This window comes from Salvelinus fontinalis, chromosome 28 (genome assembly GCF_029448725.1).
Source record: "Salvelinus fontinalis isolate EN_2023a chromosome 28, ASM2944872v1, whole genome shotgun sequence".
Taxonomy (NCBI): domain Eukaryota; kingdom Metazoa; phylum Chordata; class Actinopteri; order Salmoniformes; family Salmonidae; genus Salvelinus; species Salvelinus fontinalis.
Window position 1 is genome coordinate 619,484 of NC_074692.1, and position 12,908 is coordinate 632,391.

The window sequence follows — 12,908 nt, forward strand, 5'->3', positions numbered from 1 at the left end:
CAGTACTACAACTACCATCATCAATACTACTACTACACTACCCCATTACATCAGTACTACAACCTACCATCATCAATACTACCACTACACCCATTACATCAGTACTACAACTACCATCATCAAATACTCATACTACCACCATTACATCAGTACTACAACTACCATCATCAATACTACTTACTACCACCATTACCTCAGTACTACAACCACCCTCATCAATACTACTACTACCACCATTACATCAGTACTACAACTACCATCATCAATACTCAACTACCATACTACTAACTACTACCACCATTACCATCATTACTACAACTACCATCATCAATAACTACTACTACTACTCACCCATTACATTCAGTACTACAACTACCATCATCAATACTACTACTACTACCACCTTACTCATTACTACAACTCATTACACTACTACTACTACCACATTACATCATACTACAACTACCATCATCAATACTCTACTACTACCACCATTACATCAGTACTACACTGACCATCATCACTACACTACTACCTACTACCATCATACATCAGTACTACAACTACTCATCAATCAATACAACTACTACTACCACCATTACATCAGTACTACAACTACCATCATCAATACTACTACACTACCACATTACATCATTACTACAACTATCATCATCATACGCTACTACTACACCACCATTACATCAGTACTACAACCTACCATACATCATACTACTACTATACCACACATTACATCAGTAATACAACTACCATCATCAATACTACTACTACAACCACCATTACATCAGTACTACAACTACCATCATCAATACTACTACTACTACCACCATTACATCAGTACTACACCACCATCATCAATACTACTACTACCACCATTACATCATTACTACAACTACCATCATCAATACTACAACTACCATCATTCCAAATACTACTACCTACCATTACATCAGTACTACAACTACCATCATCAATACTACTACTACTACTACTACATTACATCAGTACTACAACTACCATCATCAATACTACTACTACCACCATTCCATCAGTACTACAACTACCATCATCAATACTACTACTACTACTTACCGCCATTACATCAGTACTACAACTACCCTCATCATACTACTACTAACACCATTACATCAGTACTACAACTACCATCATCAATACTAATACTACCACCACCAATTACATCAGTACTACAACTACCATCATCAATACTACTACTACCACCCATTACATCAGTACTACAACCACCATCATCAATACTACTACTACCACCATTACATCAGTACTACAACGTACCATCATCATACTACAACTACCATCATCAATACTACTACCACCATTACATCAGTACTACAACTACCATCATCAATACTACTACTACTACCACCATTACATCTGTACTACAACCACCATCATCAATACTACTACTACTACCACCATTACATCAGTACTACACCTACCATCATCAATCCTATCTACTACTACTACCATCATTACATCAGTACTACAACTGCCAACATCAATACTACTACTACTACCACCATTACATCAGTACTACAACTACCATCATCAATACTACTACCACTACCACCATTACATCAGTACTACAACCACCATCATCATACTACTACTACCACCACCATTACATCAGTCACTACAACCACCATCAATCAATACTACTACCACCATTACAACTACCATCATCAATACTACTACTACCACCACCATTACATCAGTACTACAAACTACCATAATCAATACTACTACCACCATTACATCAGTACTACAAACTACCATCATCAATACTACTACTACTACCACCATTACATCAGTACTACAACTACCATCATCAATACTACTACTACTACCACCATTACATCAGTACTACAACCACCATCATCATACTACTACTACCACCATTACATCAGTACTACAACTACCATCATCAATACTACAACTACCATCATCAATACTACTACCACCATTACATCAGTACTACAACTACCATCATCAATACTACTACTACTACTACTACCATTACATCAGTACTACAACTACCATCATCAATACTACTACTACCACCATTACATCAGTACTACAACTACCATCATCAATACTACTACTACTACTACCGCCATTACATCAGTACTACACTACCATCATCAATACTACTACTACCACCATTACATCAGTACTACACCTACCATCATCAATACTAATACTACCACCACCATTACATCAGTACTACAACTACCATCATCAATACTACTACTACCACCATTACATCAGTACTACAACTACCATCATCAATACTACTACTACTACCACCATTACATCAGTACTACAACCACCATCATCAATACTAATACTACCACCATTACATCAGTACTACAACTACCATCATCAATACTACTACTACTACCATTACATCAGTACTACAACTACCATCATCAATACTACCACCATTACATCAGTACTACAACTACCATCATCAATACTACACCTACCATCATCAATACTATTACTACCACCACCATTACATCAGTACTACAACTACCATCATCAATACTACTACTACCACCATTACATCAGTACTACAACTACCATCATCAATACTACTACTACTACCACCATTACATCAGTACTACAACTACCATCATCAATACTACTACTACCACCATAACATCAGTACTACAACTACCATCATCAATACTACTACTACCACCAGTACATCAGTACTACAACTACCATCATCAATACTACTACTACTACTACTACCATACATCAGTACCACAACTACCATCATCAATACTACTACTACCACCATTACATCAGTACTACAACTACCATCATCAATACTACTACTACTACTACCGCCATTACATCAGTACTACAACTACCATCATCAATACTACTACTACTACCACCATTACACCAGTACTACAACTACCATCATCAATACTACTACTACTACCACCATTACATCAGTACTACAACTACCATCATCAATACTAATACTACCATTACAACTACCATCATCAATACTACTACTACTAAAACCATTACATCAGTACTACAACTACCATCATCAATACTACTACTACTACCACCATTACATCAGTACTACAACTACCATCATCAATACTACTACTACTACCACCATTACATCAGTACTACAACTGCCATCATCAATAATACTACCACCATTACATCAGTACTACACCTACCATCATCAATACTACAACTACTACCACCATTACATCAGTACTACAACTACCATCATCAATACTACTACTACCACCATTACATCAGTACTACAACCACCATCATCAATACTACTACTACCACCATTACATCAGTACTACAACTACCATCATCAATACTACAACTACCATCATCAATACTACTACCACCATTACATCAGTACTACAACTACCATCATCAATACTACTACTACTACCACCATTACATCAGTACTACAACCACCATCATCAATACTACTACTACTACCACCATTACATCAGTACTACACCTACCATCATCAATACTAACTACTACTACTACCATCATTACATCAGTACTACAACTGCCAACATCAATACTACTACTACTACCACCATTACATCAGTACTACAACTACCATCATCAATACTACTACCACTACCACCATTACATCAGTACTACAAACCACCATCATCAATACTACTACTACCACCACCATTACACAGTACTACAACCACCATCATCAATACTACTACCACCATTACAACTACCATCATCAATACTACTACTACCACCACCATTACATCAGTACTACAACTACCATAATCAATACTACTACCACCATTACATCAGTACTACAACTACCATCATCAATACTACTACTACTACCACCATTACATCAGTACTACAACTACCATCATCAATACTACTACTACTACCACCATTACATCAGTACTACAACCACCATCATCAATACTACTACTACCACCATTACATCAGTACTACAACTACCATCATCAATACTACACTACCATCATCAATACTACTACCACCATTACATCCGTACTACAACTACCATCATCAATACTACTACTACTCTACTACCATTACATCAGTACTACAACTACCATCATCAATACTACTACTACCACCATTACATCAGTACTACAACTACCATCATCAATACTACTACTACCTACTACCGCCATTACATCAGTACTACAACTACCATCATCAATACTACTACTACCACCATTACATCAGTACTACACCTACCATCATCAATACTAATACTACCACCACCATTACATCAGTACTACAACTACCATCATCAATACTACTACTACCACCATTACATCAGTACTACAACTACCATCATCAATACTACTACTACTACCACCATTACATCAGTACTACAACCACCATCATCAATACTACTACTACCACCATTACATCAGTACTACAACTACCATCATCAATACTACTACTACTACCATTACATCAGTACTACAACTACCATCATCAATACTACCACATACATCAGTACTACAACTCCATCATCAGTACTACACCTACCATCATCAATACTAATACTACCACCACCATTACATCAGTACTACAACTACCATCATCAATACTACTACTACCCCATTACATCAGTACTACAACTACCATCATCAATACTACTACTACTACCACCATTACATCAGTACTACAACCACCATCATCAATACTACTACTACCACCATTACATCAGTACTACAACTACCATCATCAATACTACTACTACCACCATTACATCAGTACTACAACTACCATCATCAATACTACTACTACTACTACTACCATTACATCAGTACCACAACTACCATCATCAATACTACTACTACCACCATTACATCAGTACTACAACTACCATCATCAATACTACTACTACTACTACCGCCATTACATCAGTACTACAACTACCATCATCAATACTACTACTACTACCACCATTACACCAGTACTACAACTACCATCATCAATACTACTACTACTACCACCATTACATCAGTACTACAACTACCATCATCAATACTAATACTACCATTACAACTACCATCATCAATACTACTACTACTACCACCATTACATCAGTACTACAACTACCATCATCAATACTACTACTACTACCACCATTACATCAGTACTACAACTACCATCATCAATACTACTACTACCACCACCATCACTAAACTACTATCATTACCATCACCCCTACCACTACTATTTGGAATGATAAACAACAATAATAATATAAATAACAATAATAGTAATAACAATAGTACTAATAATAAGTAAGTTACTATATACTATGCAGATGTTATTATTCAGTGTCCCTCAGGCTGTGACAGGCAAATAGGGAGACAGTCTCTCTCCCTCCCTCCCTCCCTCCCTCCCTCCCTCCCTCCCTCCCTCCCTCCCTCTCTCTCTCTCTCTCTCTCTCTCTCTCTCTCTCTCTCTCTCTCTCTTCTCTCTCTCTCTCTCTCTCTCTCTCTCTCTCTCTCTCTCTCTCTCTCCTCTCTCTCTCTCTCTCTCTCTCTCTCTCTCTCCCTCCCTCCCTCCCTCCCTCCCTCCCTCCTCCCTCCCCTCCCTCCCTCCCTCCCTCCCTCCCTCCCTCCCTCCCTCTCTCTCTCTCCTCCCCCCCCCCCTCCCTCCTCCCTCCCCCCCCCCCCCCTCCCTCCCCCCCCCCCCCCTCCCTCCCTCCCTCCCTCCCTCCCTCCCTCTCTCTCTCTTCCTCCTCTCTCTCCTCTCTCTCTCTCTCTCTCTCTCTCTCTCTCTCTCTCTCTCTCTCTCTCTTCTCTCTCTCTCTCTCTCTCTCTCTCTCTCCTCTCTCTCTCTCTCTCTCTCTCTCTCTCTCTCTCTCTCTCCCTCCCTCCCTCCCTCCCTCCCTCCCTCCCTCCCTCCCTCCCTCCCTCCTCCCTCCCTCCCTCCCTCCCTCCCTCCCTCCCTCCCTCTCTCTCCCTCTCTCTCTCTCTCTCTCTCCCTCCCTCCCTCCCTCCCTCCCTCCCTCTCTCTCTCTCTCTCTCCAAGCAAACCATCTAAACGAGATGTGATGTGTCTCAAAGAAACACCAACGTATAACCTCCTCTTAATAAAGAGCTCTCTCCTGAGTGGGCAACCTGTTGACTGTCCCCTTCTCTATTCTCTCAGGTGAGTTGTCCGTGAACCCAGGAAGACTGTTTCCCTCCTCCGTCTCTCTGTCACTCCAACACTCCCACCGTGACACATGACCTTGGAGTTTAACAGCCCTGTCTACTCCAACACCCATTGCTATATGAACTATATGTATTTATAGCCCTGGCTCCACTGCTATACAGGATACAGCCATTTAAAGGTCATTATGCCTGTGTCACATCACACGGTGGAACCAAATGGGGGTGCTTAAGGCACCCAGGTGTGTCATCGACAAGAGAGCACAGAGAGGCAGGGAGGAACACGGTAGGGTTCACTTAAGGGTCAGTCTACAGAAAAACTATACAGGAAACTAGCACAATTGCAGCCCTAGAATGGACTTGATCACTATTGTATCACACCTGAATGATATATTTCTTTGATTGAGAATGATAGGTAAAAGACTGTGCCAGGAAATCATGGGAATATTAGACTACCCTAACTTGGAGAACAAGTCATTGAAATAGAAGTGGAGTCACATACTGCAGTTGGTGTTACGTGGTGATGGATAGTTTCATGGCCCTTGTGAAAACACAGCCAAGAGGGCGACATATCGGAGGAGCTAGAGAGGTCATGTTCTTATTTCCACAGCCATGACCAAGGCGACTAGGCAGGAAGACAATCTACCAGTAAAGACAACGTGTACTATCAATTGTGGAGGATGGTGGCCAAGGATAGACAGCATGTGCTTGGTAGGAACACAAAGGAACACAAACATCCATTTGGGGGGAAAGCCATCAGTCTCCTCCACGGCAGTTCCACCTGAGCTGAACAACATTACTGTCACAGTCACACTCCCCTTGACTGGCATGAAAAGGGAGAGAGGGGAGGGGACGGAAACAGAGGGAGGGAGGGAAGGGAATTCCCTCAGCAGTTGTTATTGATTCCGGTGTTTACGGGCGGATAGTTTAGTGCCGTTTACAAAACAGAACAGATGCAGCCAGTGAGCAAAAAATGTAAACAATTGCTGTATGGCGGGCTGCCAAATCCCCGGCCTGATGTATTAAACTCACACTGAAGTGCATTTCCCCTTTGGGCTGTACTTATTACCACTTCATTTCCTCAGCGCTCACTCTCTCTTTCTCTCTCGCTCTCTCTCTTGTTCCCTCAGTCGTCAGAGTGGGGTGCACCGGCTTGTTGTCTGGCCGTCTTCTGTCCTTCCCTGACCCCGGAGGCCCGGCACTACCTAACAGACCCATTAGTGAGGGGAATTGCATGTGTCTGATGTGGCCGAAAAACCAATTATTAGACACTTTCTTCCCAATGTTGCCAGAGTCTGTTGGGAATGGGCAATCACGCAATAATTTAGCCACTGATTTAATTTCACTCCTCTCTCTCTCCCCCCTCTCTCCCCCCCCCCCTCTCTCTCTCTCTCCCTCCTTGTAGCGTGACTGACATCTCCATGGTCCTTTGCCAGGGCTGCTCTCTCTAACTCTGCCAGGGATGGTTAGCTGGCTGGCCTCAAGCCTCACGTCTCAACTCCACCCATGATTACAATAACTCAGACAGGCGCTGAGATGTGCGCGCGCGTGTGTGTGTTTGTGTGTGCGTACGTACGTTGTTGCTGGTCATAAAAAAAAACTCCAGTTCTGTGTGGAGCGGGATATACATTTCAAAAGCCCATTGACAAGTTTATCATGCAGTCAGATCGCCGGGTGCTATTCTCCGCAGACTGGCACTGACAGAACAACAAAGGGTTTGTCAGTGGATTGAAGGCAGATATCCACAGAGATGCAGATGTAAACCGTAGAGCCCAAGGACTCCCTCACTACTACATCAAGCTGGTCTCCTTTCTACCCCCCCCCCCCCCCCCCCCGTGCATGTTGGCACTCAGAGGAGACGGATGGAAGGTGGGGTGGATGGTGTGTATGTGTGTCACGGAAGTTTAAGGGGGGGGGTATAAAGGAGGCACGGCTCTCAGGGCGCTGATTGGCCCCCTGCGTGAGGGTGGCAGGGTCAGAACGGCGCTTGGGGGGGCCACCGGGAGGACTGCCCACGGGGCCCCGTGGCGGCTGGGTCCCGCTCCATCCGTCGCGGCCCGCTGCTCAACCAGACAGCCGTATTATGGGTGACTCCCGCTGATGCCCCCCTCCTCCGCCCCAACCGTGGCCCTCATGGCCCCTGGACTGCAAGAGGCACAGTCTGCCTGAACCACAGCAGGGGCTACCCGCCGTTCACAGGGGGGGGAAAGTGGGAAGTTTTGATATCTCGATTAAGGGAGGGAGGGGCTGGTTGGGGGGGGGGGGTTGTACGGTGGCCAGGCTAAGGCTGCTGTCAGCTCTCTCCTTGTACTCTATAGCCAATCAGATCCAAATGGAGAGAGGGACGTATTGTATTGTGTGGCAACATTTCATTACAGGCCACTTGTTTAGGTCCCTGACCGTGTTCTTGGACCCTCTAGGACTCCATACAGTAGCAGAGTGTTATCCTGTCTGTGCTCTCAATAAGCCCTGCTCTACTCCCTCTGAAAGAAGGTGCTAGAATACTTGAGTGGTTCGTTGATATGCTTGAGCTTAACAAGAGTGATGCACAAAAGCTTTTGTGACCATTCTGAGGAAATGGAACCGGATTTGACACACGCGAACTACGCACGCACGTACACGTGTGCGCACACACATGCGCGCACGCTCGCACAAACACACACAACACAGTGCCATGTTTACTCTTGCAGTAATTCCAAACGGACCTAGGGTTTGGAGACAATGGGACATAGTGGAATTCATAAAATCTCAAGTGAAATTGTGAACACACATTAAAAGATTCTCTCACACACGCACACACACACGCGCACACACACACGCGTAATGAAGCCTCATTAACATCAGTAAACAACCCCTCACTAGGTCGTGAACCCACAGCTCTTAAACCAGACCTTCTAGACAGCTTAGGGATGTGCAAGGCTGTGGCTATACAATGGGAAGCAGCAGCCGTAAACAGAGAGCATCAGGCATATAAAAACCTCTGGTTCAACCCTCCCCCTCCTCCTGCCGTAATTACATGGCTACATTCGTGCGCACGGCCCGGCAGACACCGCGTCTGAACCCCTGCACAGATATGATCTAGCGAGGAGCAGCTCTTATTAAATATGAACAAACACCATTCCCAAGTAGCCTCAATCCCCAGAAGGAATCTCCTGCGGTGGCAGCAGCAGCAGTAGCAGTGCGAGCTATCTCCGGCCCTACTGAAGCACTCTCCCCGCTGAATAGGCTGGTGCACTTTGACTGGCGGGAGTTCAAAGAGCCAAGGAACGAGGCACGGAGGGAGGAGGAGGGCGGCGGGTGGAGGTGAATGTGCGTCCTACACACGTTCAAACCTCTCCAGGTACAGTACTTCTACAGCGCACGGAACAAGTCGGAGGGAATTATTGGAAACTGGGACTGGAATTCATATCTAGGGGAGCACGCAGATGTTCTCCAGTGTGTGAATGGAGAATCTTCAGCCGTGCTGAATGATTGCCTGGGACAAGTTTATAGATAGACGTATAAGCAGGCAAGCCAGGTGTGTCACTTTCCAAAGGTGTACATGAAAAGCGTGTTCTGTTTCCATACTGCGCAAATTGGGAAGCAATTATTCGGAAAAGATTTGGAAATTCTGCAATTTTACATCATGTATATATTAGGCCTATGTAAGATACTATTTTCTGCCGAATTAGTGCACGTCATCATTAGACATCATGGAAATTACACGTTTCCTCTGAGGTACTTTAAACGCTGCACAAACACATTCAAAGACAGACTACCTGGCAGATAGCAATGCACGTGTACGTGCACGAACACACAAACAGACACGCACACACTTTGATTACCCCTTTTCCTGTCCAGACGCAGTGAGGTGTGATAGTAAGGTTTAAAGCTTGCATTGTTCCTGGCCAGTCAATCTGTCCGGCAGACTCCAGAGTCCTACTGATCACCCCATTACTACCGGGAAGGAGAGAGAAAGGGGGGGGGGGGGGGGGGGGGGAGAGCGAGGGACGGTGAGGAAAGGGGCTACAAAGGGCTGAGACACCCACATCTGTCCGGGAACAATGTCAGAGCTTCCCCATTCAGAGAGAGGGGTTAAAAGAACTGTCACATCTCGCTGATGTGAACGCTGTTAAATGGTTCACTGGTTTGACAGTAGTTGATGCCAGAGACTGCACTCCCCTGGGAGAGCTCTGGGAAGGAAGCACAGGCTCTGGCTGCCTCTCAGGCTCCCCTCCCTTACCCACCCCTCCATTGAAAATCCAGCAGATAAATAGATAGGCGGAAATAAACAATAACACGCCACAGGGAGATAATAGGGATCTGAGAATGTATGCATCAAGTGAATATATGCATATTGTTTTCCTGTGTGTCGTCATTGTCAAAGCAGCCCTTGAAGATCTCCATAGGTAAGAGACAACCACTGAGATGACGTGAAGCCACTCCGATTAGGCCACAGTGTCCTTGGTGGATCTGTTGATGTTTGGGTGTCTACTGTTGTCTTTCGTTGACGTGACCCCCCAAAAAACTAGCCCCGATCCCCGTCCCACAGTAGTTGCGGTGGAGCAGGCACTCACATGACAAGGGGGCAAAAAAAAACTGCATCGCTTTAGTGTCGTTACACTTTGCGGGCGCTGCTTCCCTTTGGTGAGATGTTCTGCCTCCGGTGCTACATTTGACGGTTTGTTGAGCGGCACGTAGGTGTGTAGCCGGAGCCACAGCCGCCGCGCTGTGATCAAACAGCCTAACTGACGCATGGCCAATTATCCTGGCTGCCTACTTTCATCTCATGTTTAAGGGTAGGGAAAGAGAGCGGGATAGAGAGGGAGCTAGGAAGGGAGGGAAAGAGAGTGAGAGACGGCTGTGGGTTTAGAAGAGTGGCAGATGTAAAAAGCACACTTCCCATCCCCAGAAGGAAGCACGCCTGACATATGCACCATTTTGGGAAAGTAAACAATGGAGTTGTCTACTTTGTGGATGGTTACCCCATCTATCCCATAAATAGGCCAATCAGAGAGCCAAACATAGAGTATAAGGGGATCTATCAGATGTGACATACCATGTACAGATTTGTTGTTCCCCAGTCTCTCTGTACATCACTCCTTTCCTCCCACACAAGAGAAATGACTTCCTTTCAAATTTTTGTAAATACTTCTCAGCTGTTTCGTTCTATTATTCTCCCTAGCCCAAGGCCGATAACGTAAGGAGCCATCAACTCCTAGACTTATCCTTAGCTGTGAAGGATAGGTTACAAGGCCTGTGCTCACTACCAAGGTCATCTTTGTCCGTTTTACCCTTAGTTTGCATTCATTTGCTACGAGAGAAAGCCTTAAGTGAAGCACTCTGTAGTAAAAGAGTAAAGTCCCAACTTGTGTTCAAGTGAATGGAATTTAAAAGAATGTAGATAAAGATTGCTCCTTCTCCAGTGCTAGGTGTGTGCAATGAATACTCGGGGAGAAAAAGGTGTAGATTCACGCGCAGTGCGCGGCAGGTGTTTCTTTCGCCTTCGCAGAAGGCAGGAATCGCGACCACAGGCAGGCAATGGTCATACACAGGTAGGCAAACAGGCAGGTGAATCAAAACTAGAACTGGTTCTCACAAACGAGCTAGGAAAAGGCTTTAGTAGCGTCAGAACGAACAATACTGAACTAAATCAGGAGCTGATGAGACCAGATGAGTAACTAACACAGGTGAAATCAATGAAAGACAGGGCTACGTTCAAGAACACAAAGAAAGAGGGCTACGTTCCAGAACACAACAAAACAGAACACAAGTTTGATGGCGAAAATAAATGCAGGACCTTACAGTGTGTGAGTGGGGAGAGTGTGGTACAGTTTAGAGAGAGTAACAGGTTTGCTCCACTGACCTACAGTCGCCTTGGTCCTGGCCGAGCTTTTCCTCCCCTTGCCGCCGCTCGGCGTAGTGTTGTCCTTTAGGGCGTTCTCACACTCTCTCTCCATCATGGCGCCCAGCTCCTGGGACACAGTGTTCAGGTAGGCAGCATTCAGGAAACCCAGAATGGTGTGGGGCTTGGCCACCCCATTGAGAACCTGGAGCTCCTCCCTGAGGGCCGAGCACAGGGCCGGGGCGGCAGCACGGAGCCCCAGGGCCAGCCTGTCGAAGCCCGTCTCCTTCCCACCGGGGCTGGAGGCCAGGGCAGAGTGGAGCAGAGACAGGACAGCCTGGCTCCTCAGGCCCTGGTAGCGCGTCAGCACCTCCCACTCTGGGTAGAGGAAGAACAGCTGCTGCAGACAGTAGATGCGCTGAGGGACGGGGAGGGGACAGGAAAGTCTGTCCAGCAGGTGGCGCCACAGCCGGAGCCTTACCTCGTCCCACACCTCATGGCTCTCCAGAGCACTGTCGTCCCTGACCGTGTGGACCGAGGTGTGTGACGAGGGGCCGGGCTGCTGGGAGGTGGGCGAGGGGGTGGTGTTGGGGAAGGACACGCCACACTGGGAGGAGATGTTGTGGAGCAGCTGGAGGGTCACGTCCTCTCGCCCCTCCTCCTCGGTCCTAAGGTACTGGAGCTGAAGAGGCGGAGGAAGGATGGTTCATGGAGGAGCTATCAACATGTTTATAGGTATCAATACGATCAGCAAATCTTTTCAATGTTATGGATGGTTATTGATAAGCACATTTTGACTGGCTAGTGAACTACATAGCATTGTGCATTGTAGGTTCACCCCTCTCTCATCA

General features: G+C 45.5%; 1 protein-coding gene across 1 annotated transcript in view; it reads right to left on the minus strand.

Moving 5' to 3' along the window:
• The window catches only part of kiaa0825 (KIAA0825 ortholog), a gene marked incomplete in the record, with an annotated part of 170,173 nt that overhangs the window by 139,626 nt on the left and 17,639 nt on the right, over positions 1-12,908 (minus strand). Inside the window, 1 exon segment of the mRNA XM_055886033.1 lies at positions 12,079-12,739. Coding sequence (XP_055742008.1) covers positions 12,079-12,739 — 661 coding nt within the window.